Source organism: Zeus faber (assembly GCF_960531495.2).
Source record: "Zeus faber genome assembly, chromosome: 10".
In the NCBI taxonomy this organism is placed as follows: Eukaryota; Metazoa; Chordata; class Actinopteri; order Zeiformes; family Zeidae; genus Zeus; species Zeus faber.
The window spans coordinates 32,379,744-32,403,447 of record NC_137199.1 but is presented as its reverse complement, the minus strand read 5'-3'; the positions used below and the strand labels follow the sequence as shown (position 1 = coordinate 32,403,447).

The window sequence follows — 23,704 nt, the reverse complement described above, 5'->3', positions numbered from 1 at the left end:
GGGGGCTGATGGGAAAATGACTCTCTGAGGAGTTGTGGGGTAATCAGACGCTGGCAGTGTGGCTGGGACCAGGGCGGCTGTGGATTGTTTTACAGTGTGTTAATAGACAAGAAGCACATTTGAAAGGGAGCTGCGGAGCCTTGTAAAACTTATGTAATTTTTCAAATCATTACCGTGTGAATTACAACACGTTTCTGTGAAGAAAGCTGAAATTGTTCAAGTTACTTCACTTATTTCGAAGACTTTATAAACCTGTTGTAACTGTGCTTCCGTGTGAGTTTCAAAATGCGGTGTTTTTAAACTCCCCCTTTTTTCAGTTTATCTGCGATGGTTATTCTCTTCCTATTCCCCAAGGAAGAAAATACATTTTCACGCTCCCGGTCGTTTATTATTGCAGCAATGTTTGGGTCACTACGTCCGTCAGTCATCAAGTCTGACTGCGACAGACATAATATTTATACCTGGGTTCATCCATCACAGGGATACTCAAGTTTTTAGTGAATTTGGCTTTTTGTGGATCTTTCCCAGATTCAGATGAGAAGGTGGATGCCAGTTTCCTCCCTGTGTGTCCAGAACAGAGATGTTACTTGTTTTAAAGGCCGATACATTCTGAACTCTTTTTGACATGTGACCATTTATCCATCGGGGATTATCCGCTGTGAAGCGTCGCTTCGAGTGCGTTGGGGGTTGCCAGGTACGAAATGCAGTGCCTAACGCCAGAACATTAACGTCAACAAAGCCCAGCTGACTGAACTGGCAACCCAACAGCACCAACACGTTGACTTACACAGGCGGCTTCGCACTGATGATAGTGGATGATAAGTGGTTATAAGTAAAAGGTAGTTTGGTTCTTTAAAACATACAATAAATAAATAATAATAAATAAATAAAACTGGGAAAGACTGACCTAACACATGATATGTATCGTCTTTAACAGTTTGTTTGGGATTAAGGATTTTATTATTTCCCAGATCTGATGTTTAAAGAATCAGATGCACTCAATTATGAAATAATGTTGGAAAAAAATTGTGTTGATATAAAATCGGGAGTTTCCTGCCAAATACCATCTGTAGTGTGTGTGTACAGTAAACGTGTATTGGTGGGTGTGGTGCAACAGAGCAGAGAAAAACACAGGAAGCGTGCGTGCATGTGAGTGAATGTGCGCACGTGTGTGTGTGTGTGTGTGATGTTTTCTCATGGTCTAAATGTTCATATTTCCTGGGGTCATTTTCTTCAGTCATTTGTTAACCAGTAGCTGATATTTCTTATTATAAAATGAAAGTTACATTTCACCACAACACACAGTGTGAGTGACACGAATAATGAATAATAACTAAAACATGCTAAGATAAAATTGTGTGTGTGTGTGTGTGTGTGTGTGTGTATCAGGGCAGAGAGGAAATTGTGTCACCCAGAGAGGGAGGGAGGCAGAGGGAAGCACTTCAGCTGGAGAGGGAGAGAGAGGGGGAGGGGGGGGGGGAGCCTGGGAACCAGAGGAGAAAGAGAAGACGAATGGAAAGTAGAATCAGTCTCAGGTGGCATCAAAACAAAGAGATTTGGGACGAGATGACAGTGACGAGTAACATGGGGACGTTTTGGGGACGGAGCGTTGTGTACAGAGTGTAAGCAGCACCAAGGTGGATGGATGATTGATTGATTGATTTTTATTTTAGGTTAAAGGTGTAAAAATACTTATTTTCTACGAGGACCTCGATGTTAGAACAAAAAACATGACATGCATTAAGACATCATTCTCATTCAACAAATTACAGATTAAATACATGTACTGCACATAAACAACAGCATTGGTCCTGGAGATCCTCCACCAGTGGCGCTGCCTCACCTGAATGGAGCCGTATAATAAAAAGCTATGCCTTGCAGTGCCATTCACCCTTGGGACACCACATGACATGACGCTGGCTCTAGTGAAGTCACCCTGTTGATGATGCACCATGTCTGTGTGGAAGTAGCCAGGACCTCTACTCTTATTAAAATACACATGATTGATACTCAGAGAGGAATGTCCTGGTGTCTGACTCTCCCTGTTTTTCTTCTGTTTCAAAAGATGAGATTTTTATCATTTCATTCCATCTTAAAATATCATCCTTGCTTTCCTGGGTTGGCCTGTTTGTGTTATTAATTACATATTTTTAATTGTAATGAATGACATGATTGTTATTTCAAGTTGTATATTATTAATACAATTATGAATTTCTTATTGTTGTTATTATTCTTATTTTTTGTGGTACTAACATTACTACCGCTATCATTATTATTAGGGTTAGTAGTTTTTTTTTTTTCGTTATTATTAAAACAATGTGAAAAATGTAATCCTCCACGGGATTAATAGATGAAGTATTATCTTTTCATATATTATTTGCTCTGTTATGTAGTTATAGCTAAAGGAAAGTCATCTGACATGTTATACTTTTAATGTTGTTTTACAGCTCTGTGATTTATCAACTTTGTGGATTAGTTCAGATCATTCATTATCACAAAATAAAATTATAAAACAATCAATTTATGGATATTCACCTTTCAAACAACCTGGAGTACTTCAGATATGAAAGTGATGCGGATGTGTTGTTCATATTTCATATTCAATATTTCCTTCATACATACACATTTATATTTTGTGTGTGTGTCTGTGTGTGTCTGTGTGTGTGTGTGTGTGTGTGTGTGTGTGTGTGTGTGTGTGTGTGTGTGTGTGTGTGTGTGTGTGTGTGTGTGTGTGTGTGTGTGTGTGTGTGTGTGCACGCCCCCTCCAGGACAACCTGAGTGTGTTTCTCCGTGGATGTGAGGATCTGGGCTTGAAGGGATCTCAGTTGTTTGAACCTGGAGATCTTCAGGACGCCTCAACTCGACCCAACGCCAAGTAAGAGCTGCAGCTTCCTGCTGCTTCCTGCTACTTCCTGCCTAGTTCATGAGATTAATGTTTAATTAAAGTTTAACTTATTATTTATTAATTTTAACACCTTTCACACTTTATATATATACCATGAATTTACCGGTCAGTCTTTGAGCTTTGGGTTGCGACCAAAAGAATAAGGCCCTGGGGATAAGGTGAGGAGGCTGGGAGATGGGACCAGGAGGACAGCAGGACAGTGGGACAGTAGGACAGGGCGACAGGAGGACAGGGCGACAGGAGGACAGGTGGACAGTAGGACAGGTGGACATTAAGGCAGATGGACAGTAGGACAGGGTGTTTGTGGAATCTGCGACACCTCAGCAGCATTTCCACTTTGCTTTTATACCTTTTGTCGTAGATCCAGACTCAATCACATCATCATGTGTCTCAGTCTGTCTGTCAAACTATCTGACACCATCATCTGGCTCAGCTGCAGTACTGACAGGATACACAGTACTGACAGGATACACAGTACTGACAGGACACAGTACTGACAGGACACAGTACTGACAGGACACACAGTACTCACAGAACACACAGTACTCACAGGACACACAGTACTGACAGGACACAGTACTCACAGGACACACAGTACTCACAGGACACACAGTACTCACAGGACACACAGTACTGACAGGACACAGTACTGATAGGACACAGTACTGACAGGATACAGAGTACTGACAGGATACAGAGTACTGACAGGACACACAGTACTGACAGGACACAGTACTGACTGATGATGGAGTAACAATGTAGTATCTGTTCGTGCAGCAGCTCCTCGTCCAAACTAAACACAAGGTTTCACAACACGCAACCAACCAACACCACACTGTCGCCTAGCAACACACACAGATTGATGTTTAGAGAGTGTGTGTGTGTGTGTGTGTGTGTGAGTGTGTGTGTGTGTGTGTGTGTGTGTGTGTGTGTGTGTGTGTGTGTGTGTGTGTGTGTGTGTGTGTGTGTGTGTGTGTGTGTGTGTGTGTGTGTGTGTGTGTGTGTGTGACACGTGCTGTCTTAACATTAGCAGCACTCATCAAGCTGTCAGAAAGAGAGAGAGGACAGTGTTGATTTTACCTGTTTCAACAGTTTGACAAGTTCTGTCAGGTGTGCGTGCGCGCGTGCGTGCGTGCGTGCGTGCGTGTGTGTGTGCGTGTGTGTGTTGAGTGTTCTCCTGCACAGTAAACAGCTTCACCTCCAGTTCCTCATGGAGATCAAATGCAAAACTCGTGGCTGTTTTGATTTCCTTCTTGATGTGAGGGAGTTGCAATGATCACTATTGATCAGAATCAATTGACAGCCTGTTTTCTGACTGATTGATTGACTTGTTGGCACTGGCTCCTTGGCTCACATCGTGATGTCACGGTATTGATGGACGTGAAGTAATGATGTCAATGATGTGACAGCGGTGCCATGGCATTCTGACGATATATTTACATTGTGTTAATAGTATAATTAGTACTGTTATGTAATCAATATATTGTGATACTGATCTGATTATCAGTTCAGATTGACAAATAATTAATAATGAAAAATTAGTTTGATATTATAACGTTGTTACTCCTAACAGCAGTGACTTGACCTGTGTGTGTGTGTGTGTGTGTGTGTGTTTTTAAAAGCATATGTCTGAAATGTTTAATTGAAAGCTCTCTCTCTCCCTCCCTCCCTCCCTCCCTCGCTCTCTCTCCCTCAGGTTAACAAACTGCAGCAGAAAGCTGAAGAATGTAAGTCATGCATTTTGGTTTTCAGCGCCTGTCTCTCTCTCTCTCTCTGTCTCTTCTTCCTGTTCTAGTTTTTCCTCCACTCCTCCTTCTCTTTCCTTTAAACCTATTTTAAGACTTGATGCGATGAAACCTCAAAATATCACTTCAGCAGAATATTCCTTTAAGTCTTTTTTCACTATTTTCAAACTTCTTGAACTTAAATTAAATGTAAAATATTGTAAACATCAGAATTTTCCAAAGAAGCTGATGGATCTGTTCAAGCAGCTTCTCTCCCTCCATCTTTCTCTCCTTTACTCTCCTTCACTCCACTTTCTCTCTGCGTGTAGTGTGCAGCTGCTATACTGTGTGTGTGTGTGTGTGTGTGTGTGTGTGTGTGTGTGTGTGTGTGTGTGTGTGTGTGTGTGTGTGTGTGTGTGTGTGTGTGTGCTGTTCATTTGCACATGCTATATTAGCACATAGCTTATGGAGCGAGGGGGGGTGTAGCTGTTGCTGCAGGGAGGAGGTGGAGCTGCTGTGGAAACAGTGGATGGTGCACTTTTAAAGGGGAGGGGCATAACTGGATGGAGCGATTACATGATGGAGGTGTAAACAATGATGTGTGTGTGTGTGTGTGTGTGTGTGTGTGTGTGTGTGTGTGTGTGTGTGTGTGTGTGTGTGTGTGTGTGTGTGTGTGTGTGTGTTCAGAACCAGAACAATAGCTCGGTCTTGTCTTGTTTGTGCAGCTGAAAATTCTGATCTCAGGCTCCAGGAAGCCAGGCAGTGTTGCATTGTGGGACGGAACACTACAAGTCAGAACCAATCAAAGCAGAGGTTTGGTTTTGATCTGATTATAATACGGTGTCGCTGCGTCACCTCAAACCCTGCAAAATGGAGCTCGTTACCTGAAATCAATGTTGGAGATTTAATTGTGAATAATCATGTTTCATCATAAGACATTATTTCCGGACTCTGTCTGTGCTGTTGGTTCTTGATCTCAGGAAGCTGTGGCTGGGATGTTAAAGTGATGAAGGATCTTGGGGCCGAGTTAAAGCTCTCTCTTTATCGTGGGATTGTTTTTTTTTTTGGTAACCTATCAATTCAATTGAATTCAATTAATGACATACTTCCAGGCCTCCATCATAACGACAGTTGATCCTCCCACAGAAACAGAACTGCAGCAGGAAACAATGAATGAGTGAAAGACAGGCTCAGGTTGGAGCCTCTGTCATGTGACATTGATCAAGCAGCTTTAACTGGACTCTGTTCTTCTTGTTCTGAGATGTTTCGATGCTTCCAGCCCTGCACCTTTTTGAATTTTACCATAATCTTTGCAGCCTTAAATGTTTGCCCACCGGGGGCAGTAGAGTTCCATCTCATGTGGAATGATTGTGACCTTCAAACGGTGGTGGTGCTGCTCTTCTCCTCCTCTCCCTCCAGGTTCTGATCACCCTCTACTGGCTGGGCCGCGCCGCCAACGCCTGCACCTCCTACAGCGGGCCGACCCTGGACCTGAAGGAGTTCGAGGGCCTGCTGGCACAGATGCGAAAGGTTGGTCCGGTGGAGCGTGGACAGGGAACGAAGCGAGAGGCACAGGGATATGGGAGGAGATCTTCTATACAGATAAGAAGAATAAGAGACGTGACGTAGATCCTCCAGGTGACGATTCCGCCGAGAAAGGCTTCAGTTGCTGTCGGTGTAGATCCAGCAGCAGGGAGCGCTTTGCACAGAAACCGGGAGTTTAACGACGCAAAGTTGTGGACGAACTCGCAAAAGGTTCGTCAAGAGGCGACCGAGACCTGCTGTGGTTTCCCTCAGTCGCAGCGTTGTCGCTGCAGTGCATGCTGGGATGTCTGGGTCGGTCCCGTTAGACTGGTGCGTCCTCCACGCTGTGGGGGAGCAGAGGCTCGCCCTGGTGTTTCAGTCAGACTGCAGCGTCACCCCGAGGGCAGCGGCGAAGCTGGCGTTAGCAGCACACACACACGCACACACACACACACACACACACACACACACACGTGCAATGTAAGACAAAGCTCTGTGGGAATAAACCTCAGAGGCATCAACACAAAAAGAGGAAAGAGACGAACCGTGCAGTCGAACAAGAAGCGAGTGTTTCCCTACCAAGGCAACAATACATCTGCAGTTCCACTCGCTGTTTTACAACTATTGCAAATTTGCAAAACTTGTACATTTGTACATGTGCAGGTTTAAAATGCCAATATAAAACATATTTGAAAACAAAATGTATTTTATCTGTTCCTTGCAAAACGGGACTTGCTTCTTCTGTCTGGTTGATTCAATCCAGTATTTGTTAAAGTGCAAGAGCGGTTTATTCTCACGGCGGGTGGAGGAGATGGAGACCTCAGATAAGATGGAGCAGGGTGGAGGAGGGGCAGGAAGTTCCTGTCGCTGACAGGAAGGACTTTTCTCCACCTCCATTAATCCTACAGGGCCAGAGAGAGAGAGGAGGGGAGATGGAGAGATAGAAAGGCACAATAGGAGACAAGTCGATTACAAGGTGAAATAATAAATGATAAATGTCGAGATGTTGATGAATTTATTTATTTTACTTCAACCATTGAAGGAAGAGTCACCACCTCCTATGGTAATAAACATTCTGCATAACACAGAAACAAATGGAAGGGTTGAAGTACTCTTTTTTTTTAGGTTCTCTGGTTCCAGTAAGATGAATGTACGGTAGTGACCATGACAGGGGGGCTGGAGAGTCTGAGTCCTGGAATTTAACGTCACATTTCCAGCTCAGTCTGGTGAGTCTCAGCCAAGTCTCCGTGAACGTACGAGTGTGTGTGTGTGTGTGTGTGTGTGTGTGTGTGTGTGTGTGTGTGTGTGTGTGTGTGTGCGTCTCCAGGAGGCGGAGGACGCCGACAGCCCCAAAGGCAGCACCAGGGACAGCGGGTACATCGACTGCTGGGACTCTGAGCGCAGCGAGTCCCTGTCGCCCCCTCGCCACGCCCGAGAAGACTCCTTCGACAGCCTGGACTCGTTCGGATCGCGCTCACAGCAAACGCCGTCTCCGGACGTCCAGGTCCCCCACAGCTGCAGCGATGGTGGGAGTATTTTATTATTATTTTTATTATTTTAATATTGTTACGAATGCAGATGTCCAGGGAACTGATGAGGTAATCCATGATGAGTTCACACACGAACTTCGAATCCCTGAACTGGAAAAAAACAGATTTACTGGAAAAAGGAAGTGATATTAAGACGTAATACCAGATGAGATTTCATCCATAATCATGAGGGATGCATCGGTTTATCGGCCGTACATCGGTATCGGATGATATTCGCCGTGTTGATTGCCATCGGCCTGTCCTCAAATAAGACAAAACCATTCAGCCATGGCACCGGTTGATCTTTATCCAGTGTTGGGCCAATTTATATTTGGCGACTCATTTTGGCGTTTTTATCTTTATTATTTTTTCCGTCCGAGAGAGAGACGCCACTTGTGATCGATTTCAGAAGACGTGGGCACGGCTCTCTGCAGCGCTCCAAGCAGTCAGTGATGCTGCGTTCAGGGGAACTCGGAAAACATTGGTATTGGCATCAGCTATCGCCCAAATTGTTATATTATACATCGGTATTGGTATTGGCCCAGAATTTCACAATCGGTGCATCCACTTTGTTGATTCCCCGGGGGAAATTCAGGACAACACAATAACTATATCGTATATATAATGTATTTTTAATTTGAGGATGATAAAACGTTTGAAATACTATAATATATTCATATATACTATAAATATTTAATGTTACAATACAGTATTGTTTATATTATTAGGGGATGGTAGCTCAGGAGGTAGAGCTGGTGGTCTAGTCATCTAAAGGTTGCTGGTTGGATCCCAGGCTCCTCTTGCTAGCATGCTGTAGTGTCCTTGAGCAAGACACTTAACCCCTCATTGCTCCTGATGGCTGCGTCCGTCGCTGTTTGAATAATTGTAAGTCGCTTTGGATGAAAGCGTCTGCTAAATGCAATGTAATATTATACACGTGGTGCTGTGATTCATCATCTAATCTGGCCCTATCGTCCTCCTCTGCCACTTCCTCTCTCTCTTTATTTCTCTTCTCTCTAAATAAACACAGACCGGTCTGTTCACTTTGTTCATACATCAAACAAAACAGATTCCACCCGGTGTTAGATCACATGTTCAATCACAACATCTCTCTCTCTCTCTGTCTCTGTCTCTCTCTCTGTCTGTCTCTCTCTCTCTGTCTCTGTCTCTCTCTCTGCCTGTCTCTCTCTCTCTGTCTCTGTCTCTCTCTCTGTCTGTCTCTCTCTCTCTCTCTCATCTCCCCCAGTCATCATCCCCCTCTCTCCATCACAGTGTATCTTCCTGTCTCGCTGTGGTCTCTGTGTAGCAGGTTGATCCAGATCCGCTCCTCATGTCCAGACAAAGGAGGCTCTGTGTTGGAGTCTGTTGCCGGGGGTTACAGCTTTCTGATCACTCCTTCTGAGTGTGGAGTGGAGTGGTAGAAAGAGGGAGAGAGGGAGGGAGAGGTTTCGGTTTTGAAAGCTGTGAAGCTTTTTGTTTTGACATTGGGCTGATGGAGTGATGAAGTCATCTACGGACGATGACTTTTTGACACTTTTACACACGTCTGTCTGTCTGTCTGTCTGTCTGTCTATCTATCCATCTATCTATATCCATCTCTCTCTATCCGTCCGTCCATCCATCTTTATAATGCCCCAGGGGAGAAATTTGGGTGTTCTTCTTGGATGATCTCGGGTGATCTTCCACTCCATTGGGCTCTTGTTTATGATGAACGAGCGCCATGAACAGAGTGAAGCGTGTGCACATCCAGCCGACGTCATGCTGTTGGCGATTTAATTCTCTATTAAAGATACAGAGATAGAGGGAGAAATACACTGAGAGAACCCTCTCTGTGTCACAGCAACACACGTTGGAGCATAAAAGGCAAATAATGATTAAAAAAAATAGTAAATAGTATATACTCGGCGCAAAGATTTGTGTTTTTATCCTCCCTCTGTCTGACTCAGAGAAGGAGTTGTTCAGTCTTTTTGCATAAAGCCAATTTTCTCTTTCTATCTGCAGAAACAGGTCACTCCATCATCAGGATTCTGCTACTGCTGTTCAGAATGAAAACCAATTTGTAATCCACAAGATTTTATAGAGAGAAAAGATTTGTAAACTTGTTCTGACCTTGAGACAACGACATGGTCAAAGAAGATTTTGGTGGCGTCACGTGTGATTATTTCATAGCTTGTTCACATTCTGCGATGGGAACTTTAGATTATCATGTCGTATTTCACCCCTTAAACCTTGAAGAAGTCCAGTAAAAAGTCTGGAGTCTAACTCCTGGAGTTAATCCACCCCATAATGACAGGAGGATACCAATAAGACAATACTGGGACACTGGGAAATCTGTCAAAAAGTGAGGAAATATGGTGGGACGGTTCTGGTGGGGTGTTGGTCTGTCGGCTGCAGGGTTAGGGTCGGAGGCCTGTTTTTTGTGTGTAGAGGTGGCTTCGGTGGGTGTTTTGGGGGTGTGGTTTCATCTTTTATGTTTGTGGATTGGTTTGTGCATCTCAGGGACGTGAGTGGACGGTGTTTTTTGAGCTCTGGTCTTTTCTGTGGCTGTGGGGCTTTGGGCTCAGAGCGTTCTTGCAGCGTGGAGCTTTTCTGCTGCTCAGAGGCGGTGGCTGGTGTGGTCTGATACCAGAGGCAATTAAAACACACTCCCATACAAACAAGTAGACACATCACACACACGTCAATATCTAGCCCCCGAAACATCCTCCTCATGATGTTATTCTATCTCCTATAGTCATAGATGTGACAGGAAGAGGCTGTGCGTCCTGATTTAATTGTGTTATTATAACAATCTCTTGTTGTACTCATGGTAATTATCCTCCTCTTACACATACAATAATTATTCATTATGAACCGAAACTAAATAAAGTTGCCCTTGCGAGGGTGGTGGGCCAACAAAAAAGGAGGAGTCCACCTCGCAGAGGTGGTTCCAGTCAAGACCACCGAGAGGAAACGCTCACATTTTAAAGACGTGTGAGAGGAATCACTCTTTTCGATTGGGCTTCCTTCACCGTTTGTCTCATCAACGATGATCTGTTGCTTTTAGGTCACCTGTCGTGCTCACCCAGATCTGTCAGTCACTTGATTGTGTGTCTGGTGCACGCCCATCTTCAGGGCCGTTCTATAGTCTTGGTTCACAGCATTGGTTTCATGTTCCACATATAGCTGCATAAGCTTCTAGAGAAGTTCTGGACTTAGAATTGTCTGGACCTGGTCTCTGACTTTGTTTGAGATTCGTAAGACAAGCTTTAATAAAAAACTGTTTGAGTAGCCCTGGTCAAAAATCAACGTTCTACTTCTCAGATTTAAGTTGGTCGCAGCTTTCTGACTCTTTGAACCGCTGTTGATCCGACTTGTCCCAGCTACAGTGTCACACGATAATAACTGACTTTGGATCAGTTTCAGGAAGCCTTTCAGCGGCGAAACGTGAGCGGGACAGCAGCCCGGTGAGCGGGGCTTTGATTACGACGCAGAACAAAAAGAAGCGGTTATGAACACAAACGCGGTCTGGAGCCCGACCTTTCAGACTGAACGACTTCTCAGGACAAACCCACCTCCGCCTCCGTAATTGGGTGGAAGAGTTTAATTCAATCTGTGAATGAAACTGAATCTGGACGGCTGTCTTTGTCCAGTTTGGTTCTGCAGATGGATCCTGTCGTGATAAATGAGGCGCTTTGTGCTTCCGTCTCCCCTGCAGTAGAGTTCTTCAGAGGAAAACGCCCAAATGCTGCTGGGAGTGATGTCATGAGAAACTATTTATACGTTGGGTGACTTTTTGTATTGTTTGATCTTTTCTTAAAACACTTAAAAAAAACTAAAACCATTTTGGAAAACAAAAACTGAATAGTATAACCTGATGTTCACCATTCGTTATATTTATTTATTACAATTTTAACCTGTGCTGTCAGCATGCTGCACATACAACACAGAGTATTTGTTCCATTACATGTAGGACAGAGTGAGTTGCAAGTGGAGTTGAACTTGTCAACCTGCAATGAAACTCTTTATTCATCTTTAATCAGCAACAACTGCTGCAGTAACTGTCCTGTGACGAGCTGTGGGACGAGCAGAGCACACAACCACCAGCAACCCCCTCTTTGGAGAACCATCTTACCATGTTTGTGTCTATAAACAACTAATCATCATTACTACTCCAAGAGGGAGAGTCACCAGGGGTGAGACAATTAAACATAGAAACAAACAACATTTACACAAAAACATAAACATTGGACGACGACATGTTTTAAAAAACAGTGAATTAGCTCCAGGAAAACTGGAACTACTACTGGTCACGTGGCCTCTTCCTGTCGTGTGTGTGTGTGTGTGTGTGTGTGTCTGTGTGTGTGTGTGTGTGTGTGTGTGTGTGTGTGTGTGTGTGTGTGTGTGTGTGTGTGTGTGTGTGTGTGTGTGTGTGTGTGTGTGTGTGTACATTATCCCCATTGGTACTGGTGTTGAAGGTCAGTATTATGTCGTGGTGCCTTCAAGCAGCGAAGCCCCCGAGCTCCGCAGCCTTTGAGACACCCTACGGCTGCAGAAAAGCCCCGAGTACCCTGCCCTGTGGCCACAGAAGACCCCCGGGCCCCCAGAGAAGCCAGAGGGCCGTGGAGCAACCCCCAGGCCCAGCACCGAGGAGCATTACCCAGTCCCAGGGAGCATGAGGAGACCCCGCACCGCAGGGGCACACACATACAACCACATACAATACTACCACGTACAACCACGTACAACCACGTACAACCACATACAACCACATACAACCACATACCACCACGTACAACCACGTACAACCACATACCACCACATACCACCACATACAACCACGTACAACCACGTACAACCACGTACAACCACCTACCACCACATACAACCACATACCACCACGTACAACCACGTTCAACCACATACCACCACATACAACCACATACCACCACATACCACCACATACAACCACGTACAACCACATACCACCACATACCACCACATACAACCACATACAACCACATACCACCACATACAACCATATACCACCACATACAACCACATACCACCACAAACCACCACATACAACCACATACAACCACGTACAACCACATACAACCACGTAACAAATACAACCACATACCACCACGTACAACCACATACAACCACATACAACCACATACCACCACGTACAACCACGTACCACCACATACAACCATATACAACCATATACAACCACATACAACCACATACAACCACATACAACTACGTACAACCACATTCAACCACATACCACCAACCCCCAGGTGCAGGCAGAAGACGCAGCTGTAGGGCACAGAACCCAGGCCTCAGGCACCAGCCACTGAGCGTAGGCCCGGATCCCAGCCCCGCGCCGACAGACCGACACCCGGCCCGAACCGCCCGCCCCGGCAAGCCGGCAGGACTCCCATGTCCACCCACGCCCTGCGCAAGGGGGAGGCCCACCCCACCGCAGCCTCCCCACCCGGCGTGAGCGTCAAGTGCCCAGACACGTAGCAGAGTGTGCTCAGCGCGGGGCAGGAGGCCACCAGATACACAGGCCCTCCACCACCCCCAGCACCCGGGGGGCCCGCCGCAGAGAAGCCGCGCAGCAGAAGCAAAAGGCCAACAGCCGCCCCCCACACCCCAGCCCACACCCACAACGGCAAGCAGCCCCCCCAGGGGCCCCGGAAGGCACCCGGCGGCGCTCCCCGCAGCCCCGCCAGGTCGCAGCACACCTTGAGCCACCCGACCGGCCACCACGCCCCGACACCGACCTGCCAGCGACCGGCCACCCCGGAAAACCCCAGTGCTCATGTGTGCTGTTGGTAATTGCAGTTAAAATGGCGGGGTTGGGGGTGCGAGTCCATCAGGCAAGTCGAACCCGAATCGCTTGCACCCCTCCTGCCCCGCAGACCCTGGTCCGGTGGAGTCAGGTGAACTATTCATAACTTCACTGGGGACCCTCTAGAAGGACCCCTGGTGGGGTCCCTGAACCCCTTGCTGAGGATTGAGTCAGTTGAGGTTTTAAAACAAGCGCTGCCTTTAGATCTGGAACAGGAATGCTGTTTCCCCTTTCCCCGTCAGTGTTTCAGTCACTGCAGCGCTTGTTGGACGACGGTCCCAGGTCTCTCCCCATTTCCTGCGTTTTCCTCCATCCTTCCTCTGATTGGTCCAAATAAGTCACTTGGAGCTCTGTTTCGGCGGCTGTGTTGTTCCTCTGGAGATCACACTGTGCCGACACGCTGCTCAGAGACAAGAGTCACGCTCATGTTTCCAGTCGACAGAAAAAGCTCTCAGGGTTGAACCACCTCAAGGTCCCTGCCAGGCCTTGATCTTCCAGTCATGGAGAGCGCTTGAAATAGACTTGTCTGTTGGATGAGAAACTCCAATTTGGACGCATCTAAAGGGACAGTTGCTCCAGCTGCAGAGTTTCAATATTCAGATGTAGTGTCTAATATATATATTAAACATGATATATATCTAGTACATTTGTAGAAAATGCCCCTCTGCGGTTTCCATGCGTCTGGTGAGTCCTCCTTGGCTGATAGAGAATATAAAATCAAATCACATCACATTTGTATAGTAATGGCTCAGGACTCGACCTTATGTACGACAATTTAAAAACGATAGAATCACCAAAAGGTTCTGCTCTGGGTCCTCAGCCCTCAGAGCCTCCGTTTGCAGGTCCACTTCCTACGAAGACAAGAAGAGGTGAATTCCAGAAGCACATGTGCACAACATCTTGTAGAGGAATTTTACGAGGCCCGCGGCGAAAAGCAAAAGCCTGGATTCAGGCGTCGATCTGCTGCTTTGTGCTGAATATCTGTTAAGGAGTTAGAGGAGTTTGATGAAATGATGGCACCAATTCTGGTCTGTTGCTCATGGACCGTCGCTGGTTTGATCCTCTTCTCTGGATCGTCTTGTTTTCCTGATCAATTCGTCTCTCTCCGGTCAAGTCCTGGAGTCTGCGATTCCAGGTGTTGGGAGTCGGGCGCAGACACAATGGCATCCTCGCTGAATTCTTCCAGACATAAAGCTAGAATTAAGTCCCTGCGGTCGGAGCCGTGCTCATCCACAGATGATTTATTTGTCAGGTTTTGTTCCAGGGAAACGGAACATTGATTTACGGCCAACACAATCCCAGAGGAATGAGCTGAGCGCTGCAAGACGGAAAACTGTGGAGGGTTTATCAGAGAAGAGATGATTTGAATTAAAATGAGGTTATTTTTTACAATGATTGGGAGTTGGTGCAGTCCTTTACTGACATCAATTTAACACATTGAGGAGCTCACTTTCTTATTATTTCAGTGATGTTCCTGGAGGCTATACAGAATATGTCGTGGTTAAAATCACAAATTTGACTCAAAATAAATATTGTCATTAAATCATTTAATTTGTATTTGAAGCACTAAAACAGTATGGAAAAAATATTGCAATCAATTTTGCATTTCAGTTTTACATTTTAGATGCATTTCCACTGAGAATCGCATTCCTTATGACCAGCCACAACTACAATGTACAACTATATTTTCATTTGAATGTTATTAGACAAAGGCCTTTTCATATTTCATTTTTTTCAAGGATCTCTGATGCTTCACGTGAACTCGAATGGAAATTGGAACATTTTAATGAAATCCCTGCTGGCCATAGACATGTCAAGGCTACTATATAGAAATCTATAAAATCTGAAAATGTTAGATGTCAAATGTGTTACTGTCCAGTTCAAGGATTTGTTTGTCTGTCACGTCATCGTGGATTCATCCCTCTGGTTTATTTGTCATTATATCAAATATAGAAAAAAATTAATAAATTCATCAAAATGTGTTCACATGCTAAAAGTCACAGCTCCATTTCCCTCAGAGACCTGAGGATCTGACCTCTGACCTCCTCCGCTCAGGTCACGGCAGCGACTCGGAGTCGGACACGCCCACACACCGGAAGCTCCCGGACGTTCGGAAGGACGACATGCTGGCGCGCCGCACGTCAGTCAGCGAGCCGCGCGCCGCCATGCCCTTCAACCAGTACCTGCCCAACAAGAGCAACCAGAGTGGCTACATGCCCACGCCGCTCCGCAAGAAGAGGAGCGACAAGGACGACGCAGGCCGCAAGAGCTGGAGCACCGCCACCTCGCCCGTAGGGGGCGACAGGCCATTCAGGTGAGCGCTGTGACTGTGATGATAGAAGTTTTTCTATTTTACCCTTTTCAGGGAAGCCTTTCAGAGGTGACTGTTGTCATAGCAACAGTGTGTATCTAATTAGGCGTCCATGTTTAATCCTACTGTTTGAGGATTGTGTTTTGATTTTTGTGCTGGATTCACATAGACGCCGCCAATCACGGTGGTGCTCGCCAAAAGACCAAATAAAGGCAATGAAGATGATGTTAAATGTTAAATTTCCATCCACTATAAACAGGGCCGTCACAATTAATACAAATAATTTCTATTCAGAATTGAATTGTCTTTTTGTTCATTTATGGCACTATCGTAGTGGCATGAAATAAAAATTGTGATAATAAAATGTATGCCTTTTTTGGCATTGAAGATTAGAACATCATCACTTCATGTAGACAGTTAATTTCCCTTAACTCCACAGATGGAAATGCATCTGAATCACATTCACTACTTCACGACATCTCCAGCATGGGATTTAAACTCAGATTTGTATGGAAAAATTTTATTAAACATCACAACCTGCTCAAACGATGGCGATCATGAAATAACTGTGACCGCCTCACCCATAAATAACAAGATCCCATCTATAAATAACACTAAAGTACAGTGATGAAAGGATGAATGACTGTGGCAGGTGGGGAAAGGATCCGCCACATCACAGTCTCTCAACATTCAAGGTTTTCTTTGAGTCAGCTTGTTTTTCTCCCACAGCGCTCCTATGTTTTACTTTGCACGTTTTGTTGTGGGGAATAAGACTAATTGCCGGTTGATGGCGTCCAGGAACACAGGAGTCCTCAGAATCAGAGGATTTTGTCTTTCATTCAGATATCTGGCGTCAGTTGTTACCATGCGGGACGTGACGTTCCTACTGCGCTCGTTGGCCGCTGAGTGAAAGTTTGAATCCTGGGTTTGTTTTTCCTCTACTCTGACGGAGACCAGATGCTTCCACTTCACGCTGTGGCCCGAGGCCGAGACTTTAACAAGTGTCAAGTTTTTTAGTGAAAACACAAATGTCTTCAAGTCTTCATGTGTGGACGTCCAGAAGCTGCTGATCCTCCAGATCTGAGGAGTCAGAGCCAGCGTCACGTGTTCTCCAGATCCTGACGGGATCGTATTGATATTTAGAGGTTGATGGAGTGTGTGTGTGTGTGTGTGTGTGTGTGTGTGTGTGTGTGTGTGTGTGTGTGTGTGTGTGTGTGTGTGTGTGTGTGTTCATTGGAGCCAACATGGCGTTCCTGAAGCCGATGTTCAGGGCAACATTCAGACGGTCGGCAGGAGTCCTGGGGAAGTGTTTCCATCAACACACACTGCAGCAAAACACAGTGTTATCTCAAACCGACTCCCTATCTTCGAAGATACACAGTTTATTTATATATATAGATCAAGTCATCGAACTCTGTCGTCTACAGGTTGCAGAGCCTCAACACCTTGTTGGTAGTGTTGGTGGCACAGTGGGGCAGGTTCAGTGCGCCGTAGCCTCAAAGCAAGAAGGTTCTGGAGCCTTTCTGTGTGGACTCTGCGTCTTCTCCCCATGGGTGTCCTGCCTCCTGCCTCCCCAGACCCACACGTCAGGTTAAGAGGGAGTGCTCTTGAGCAAGGTACTCTGGGTCTAAAGTCAGTTCCCTGTGGCTGCACACGGCTCCTACTGTAGAAAGTTGGTGGATGAGTAAAATGCAGAGGAAAGTGAGTCTCCTACATCGATGGCAGCCTTTTCCAGGACCGTATTCCAGGTGGGACGGTTGGAGGACCCCCTCAGTTTACTGCCCATTGGAGCTGTGTTGTGGGACTCCGTGGACTCTGGGATCCCGTCCTAATGAGTCCCTAAAAAGAGGCAGCTCCTGGCCTCACTATTATATACAGGTATATGATGAGTAAGCTCTCTTCCACTTCCTCTCTCTTCCTCTTCCTCTCCCTTTGTTGGTGTATCTCTGGTCCACCTCTCTCCTTCACCCCTTGTCATTAAATCCTTGGATTTCATTTCTTGAACCCAAACATGTTTTGCTGTTTGCACAACATGTTTCCTCCTCTGACTCTCGTATCGACTGATGTCATGTCTTTATCTTTCTGTGTTTGTACGGTTGTTCCTCCTCCTGTGATTGCTGTGGTTTTACGTGGGTACTATTATATCAGTCCAGTTGAGGTCCCTAATTTAGAGCTTCCCAGCAGTAAGTCACCTTGCCCGTCTCCTACCTCCACAACCCATAACGTACCTGAAACCCCTACTGCCCCACCTGCCCTGGTCCCTGGACCCCAGTTCCTGGCTCCGCAGCCCTTGGGCAGGCTGTATGGACCCGAGGCGGGGCAGACCCCTGGACCACGCATCGAGGTTCCGAACTGGAGGAGAAGCAGCAAGCCTCAGCCCTATGGCCTCCCACGACCCCACGCAGACCCCCCCACGGAGACCACCCATCATCTGACCGTCAGCTCAGAGCAAAGGTGACTCCAGCCAGAAGAAGAATGAGACTTCACCAGGTTTTTCTGGACAATGGTCAAATTAGCAGCCAATTGTAGTCGGTAGAACGTTGAAAGAGAAGTACAAGTTCTCATGTAGTGGCCAGATAGTGTTCTTAGCACTTAGCAGGTCTTTGTCATTCATCAACCTCCCTTAAAACACTTTATGGAGCTCCAGGTTTTGAAGGTAAAGACCTCAACCTTCACCATGATGGTGGAGATGGATGGAGTCTCAAAGTGATGATTTAAGGATCTGTTGGAAGATCCGTCATGCACTCATTTAACTGCTGGGAAGCATGTGCTCCTCATAAAGCTCCTTGATGGTTCTTCGCTATTTTCCAATGATTTTAATGCTCTGCAGTATCACGTCCTCCATCTTAATCTTCCAGATGTTTCTCAGAGAACCTTGCCAAGCTGATAAATTGAAGCTCTTTACCACTCGAGGACTTGTAGTCAAACACTAGATGCCTATTGCGATGTGTGGTGTAATTCATGGAGTAAACCGAGCGCCGTTGTAATCATGACCTGTAGTCAACCCAACAAGGCAGCACCAAGTCAAGTCAGAAACCGATGCTCATCGAGTAAGTCAGGTCCAACACTTCCAGACCCAACTCAGTGGGGATGGAATGTGAATAATTAAATAAGTCCCATCACTGCAATTGTGTGCCATTTAAATAATATTGAGTCCACGGTTTGTGGTTACATTTACATTTAGTCATTTAGCAGACTCTTTTATCCAAAGCGACTCACAAGGGAGAATAACATTCAAGCTACATTGCAACAGGAACATTAGCGTAACAATAAATAAATACTGCTAAGTAGTGCTAAGTAATTGTAAGTTAGGAGAGGAGGTACTCTCTGAAGGTGGTGCTTGAGTTGAGTCTGAGACCGCCTACAGTCTGGTCCCAAGTTCTACAGTTCAAGTTCTGCTGAATGGGACCTGCAGCCATGTTGTCTGCCCTCACACCAAGAGGCTGCTCTGCAGCTCCGACCCGCGCCGGCTGTGAGGGCAGTGATGTGTTTCTCATTGTGAAAGTGAACATTTAAGCTCTCAACACTTTCTCAACGGTCTGGATTGGCAGGATTGATCTGAGCTCTCTGGACTATTTCACAATCTGTTCTCAGCTGCCTCGTTTCGTCAGTCCACAGCTTTTAGTCTCAGTTTGGGAGACTTTAGACTGTGTGTTGCTCTTTCAGCCACTGAACTTCCTCCAAAGCGCTGAAGGATGTCTCTGTGATGGTGTAGATCTGAGCTGTGGAGCGTAGTTCTGGTGGTTCAGGTCCTCCCGGATGTTGCCACACTCGAGAGTTTTGTTGCTGTTGTTGTTTGGAACAGCTTGATCAACTCGGACCAGACTCTGGGAGCTTCCTTCTCCCCTCAGACGCTCTCAAAACAATCAGTTAATCAGTTTTATCTCATCAGTGGATCTAATTTGGGAAAAATTGATTGCACAATAAAACCAACAATAGTCTGGAGTACTTTGTCAGTATGGTCCTAAATCAGTTGAGATATAAAGTAAAAGGCATGTGTTTCCTCAGAATAGAGACACTGTGCTGCAGATGGTGTCTGTCTGTCTTGTCTTATGGTGTAAAACCAAACCTCGCTAATGGTTTTCTGATGGACGGTTCTAACACTGTGCAGCAATGTTGTCACTCGAGTTCAAGTTCAAATTCAAGAGATTATTTGTGACATACATATCAGTAACGGTAACAATCCCTGGGAACAATGTAAGCGCATGCACATCCAAAACACACACACACACACACACCCTGGGAACATGCACTTCCCACCCTCAGGATGCGGAGGAAATGAGGCCGTCTTCCTCTCTTGACCCCGGCTGGGACGGACGCTCTGTCCCAGCTCTGCACCGCCTGGTCTCCTTCTGGTCCTCAGACCCAGAAACGCTGTCGTGAAACACTTTAATAAAACTCTGCCGTATACATCCATGGACATGTCATTTAACTTCGATGCAGATCAAATCAGTTTATCGCAAGAAATGTCTCGAAACGGGCAAAGTTGCTCTGACTCCAGGACTTGAGGAGTTAAAGATGTCATCACTTTAAAATCGTTCTTAGAACTCAAAGCTGCTTTGAAGACAGATCTCCCCTGCGCCTGCTCATTTTAATCTATTTTTAAGGGAAAACCATTTTTAGGGTAAAAATCAGGATTTTCTCTTTGTGTAAACCTCCCAAAGAATTGTGGTTTGTCAGAAACTTGTGTTTTTGGTGTCGGAGTGAATAAGAAGTAGTCAGAACAGATTGGAAGCCAATGCAGTCTGCAGTGAGGGACTTGTTTACTCTGCCGTGTTTCTGAGATTCACGTCCTGAAAGCCTCCGTGTACGCTGGCGGGGTGGGATGTGCTGGCGGGGTGGGATGTGCTGGCGGGGTGGGATGTGCTGGCGGGGTGGGATGTGCTGGCGGGGTGGGATGTGCTGGTGGGGTGGGATGTGCTGGCGGGGTGGGATGTGCTGGTGGGGTGGGATGTGCTGGCGGGGTGGGATGTGCTGGTGGGGTGGGATGTGCTGGTGGGGTGGGATGTGCTGGCGGGGTGGGATGTGCTGGCGGGGTGGGATGTGCTGGCGGGGTGGGATGTGCTGGTGGGGTGGGATGTGCTGGCGGGGTGGGATGTGCTGGCGGGGTGGGATGTGCTGGCGGGGTGGACGAGGCCCGGCCTCCTGCCCCAGATCCTGCGGTCTGGTCTGGTGTAACCGGACCGTTCTCTCAGCAGCTCTGCCTCTCGCTCCTGCTCCGAGATCTTGCCACGACCGTCCTCCCTCTCGACAAACCCTACGACGGCTCCTACGACCGGGAGGCGCCCGCCTGAGGCGCACGCCGAGGGGGCGGGGCTGAGGAGGACCGCGGGAGGCGCCATCTTCTTGGTGGCTGACGCAGAGCGAGGTGGCACGTGGTCCCTCAAAGCCCCGACCTCACCCAAACGCCCTGACGGCACTCGCTGCCAAACCGACCTCCTCCCTGTGACTGACATGAAGGCAGGAGCATCGAAGGAGCGCACGGAGAGGACAGAACGGCGCCCCCTGGTGGACGACAAACCTTCATCAACGTGAGCCTCGCCCTGCAAACGCATTTCATTAGGAATGTCCAACGTGTTGAAAGACAACAAGTTCAAGGGAACTACGGCGGCTGTTTTCCTTTTAAGATACTTTGCAGCATGTGAACTTGACTCCTCCCTCCCGGAGGACCAACTTCCTGCAGGTGATGGAAGATTGTTTGACTGTTTCGATTTTATTTTCAGTGTATGCTGAATGAAATCGGTTGCCAGTTGCTTTCCAAGGTGTGGTTAGCATGTTGACTGAAAACAAAATATTCCTCCACCTGAACCTCCCCGTGTCAGGAGAAGCCTTGGAATGTGGCAGTTGATGAACCCGGCATGACCTTTAATGGCAACCTCTGAACCTTTGGCACCAACTAGCATTTGATTTGATTTGAGCCAGGATTTAGCTTTATTTTGTATAAAATGACAGCGCCTGCATGTACACAGATCTTGAAACACATTTGTTCAAATGCATCACTCTGATTCTCAACATGTGACAGAGCCTTGTGAATAATGCTGTTGGCAGCCAAACTAAAGACCAGTGAATATCAGAAAGCAATTGGCAGCGTGAATTTGAGGGAAAACCCTCAGATCAGATGTGTCTCCAGCTTCCAGCAGCTGGGACCCATCAGGCTCCCCGCTCCATCCGCCGCCTCCACTCGTCGCCCACCACCAGCATGGTGGGGTGTGAGCGCCGGTCGCCGCAACAGAAGTCGAAGCGCATCCTTGGCTGTGATGAGATCTGAAGGAAAACAGAAGTTTTACTACTGCGTCCCATATGGGCATATACATGTTACTAAAAGGAGCCCGGTGGTGAACGCCGCTCTCATAAAGCTCGCTCTCTGGTCTTGATTGGGTCCGGCTTCTCTTTATAGAGTCTCGTCCTCTTCTTGTGGGAACAGGCCGCGCTTTCCCTCACACGACTCCTGGCTCCAGAGGAAGCTCATTGCGACACCGTGTGACGGTCTCTGTGGTTTCAAGCTGAAGCTGCACGTGCACAGATCCTCCACTCTGCTTCTGCTGCAGCCTCTGAAAGATGCATGCATTTCTTTTTTAATAAGTGTCAGCTGCCTTCTGAGATCATGTCCATATGCAGCATATGGATGTAGCTGTATCTCTGTATCCCGGCTGAAACCATATTCTGCTCTGGCTGTGATTTGAACTAGAGCTCCCCCTTGTGTTTGAATGCGGATCTGCTTAAGAGTGTGTTGGTGACTGTCTCTCATTTTTCCTGTTTCCCGTCGTCCTTTTCAGCAGCACAGATGCTGAAAAGGACCAATTCCATTTGTGTGGCGACAGGTTTTTTCCATATTTACCTTCATTCGGTCTCTCATCATGATGTCCTTCTGTCGTCGTGAGCTCAGCACACGTTAGGAGGTAGCTCACGTGTTCCCTGTCCTGTGGCCAGACGGAGACACGGTGCTGACTGTGTCCTCTCTCTGCCTCCTGCAGATACAGACGTACAGCTAGTGCGTCAGATGATCCACAGTAAGTCTTTCGGTCTTCATGCCTCCCGGCCCTGCACCGCTATGAGCTGCAAAACAAGGTCCGGCTGAACAAGTCACTTCCTGGAATGAGTCCAAGATGCTGTTTCTTTAAAGCAGGTGGAAATCTGCATCTGCCAACGCTGAGAGGGGAAACGCAACCTCACCAATATTTCAACTGGTTGATTTGAATTTGGAAACAAATTGAACTGATCTCGTCCTGGCAGATGTTTTCCTCTTGTTTTAGAAGATACTTCTGATTTGTTGAGAAGGGCTTGCGTTGCAGCGTTGCTTTAACAACTCCAAGTCAGCCGCTAAACACTGGCCCTGCCGTGGCCTGCGAGGTCTGTGCCCCCCATCCTGCCTCAGATCTGATTCAAAAGCACTGCGAGGTCTCTGCCGTGTCACCGGGTTCTTCCTGTCTCACCCCCAGAGCTTCAGCTGCATGTCTCACCCGGCGTTCCCACAATCCTCCACTCTGAACCAGAGGAGCGCCATGGAAATGAGACAGGTAGAACGGGCATTCCAGCGGTAGCATCCTCTGTGGGACTCGATGGCTGCTGTGGAGGCTAATGAAGCCTCGGAAGCAAAGTTGTAGTAAATCTGAAATGTCCCCCCCCCCCCCCCCCCCCCAGTACCTCCACTCCCTTCACTGGCAGCCGCATCACGGTCCGTCTAAAAGGCCGTGCAGTCGTAGGTTCAGCTGGTTTGCCCAGTTTCTGCCGGTTTCTCTTCCAGCTCTATGATAATAACCAGCTCAAACTAACTGAGGTTCCTGACTGTGATCGCCGCTCAGCCATTTAACCCCGCGTGGACCAGAGTCCGGCTACAGACCTTTTCTAATGAGGAGCTTGTTCGATTGG

General features: G+C 46.9%; 1 protein-coding gene across 5 annotated transcripts in view; it reads left to right on the top strand.

Annotated features, from left to right (window-relative positions):
• Positions 1-23,704, top strand: part of LOC307235630 (LIM and calponin homology domains-containing protein 1-like) — a 71,837-nt gene that overhangs the window by 31,294 nt on the left and 16,839 nt on the right. For 3 of the 5 annotated variants that reach the window (XM_080007776.1, XM_080007779.1, XM_080007775.1), the window contains exons 4-9: positions 2,769-2,875; positions 4,602-4,632; positions 6,049-6,159; positions 7,481-7,679; positions 15,580-15,838; positions 22,810-22,845. In XM_080007776.1, the coding sequence (XP_079863902.1) occupies positions 2,769-2,875; positions 4,602-4,632; positions 6,049-6,159; positions 7,481-7,679; positions 15,580-15,838; positions 22,810-22,845 (743 nt within the window). The remainder of the gene's footprint in view (positions 1-2,768; positions 2,876-4,601; positions 4,633-6,048; positions 6,160-7,480; positions 7,680-15,579; positions 15,839-22,809; positions 22,846-23,704) is intronic. The other 2 variants (XM_080007778.1, XM_080007777.1) reach the window with 1 other exon arrangement.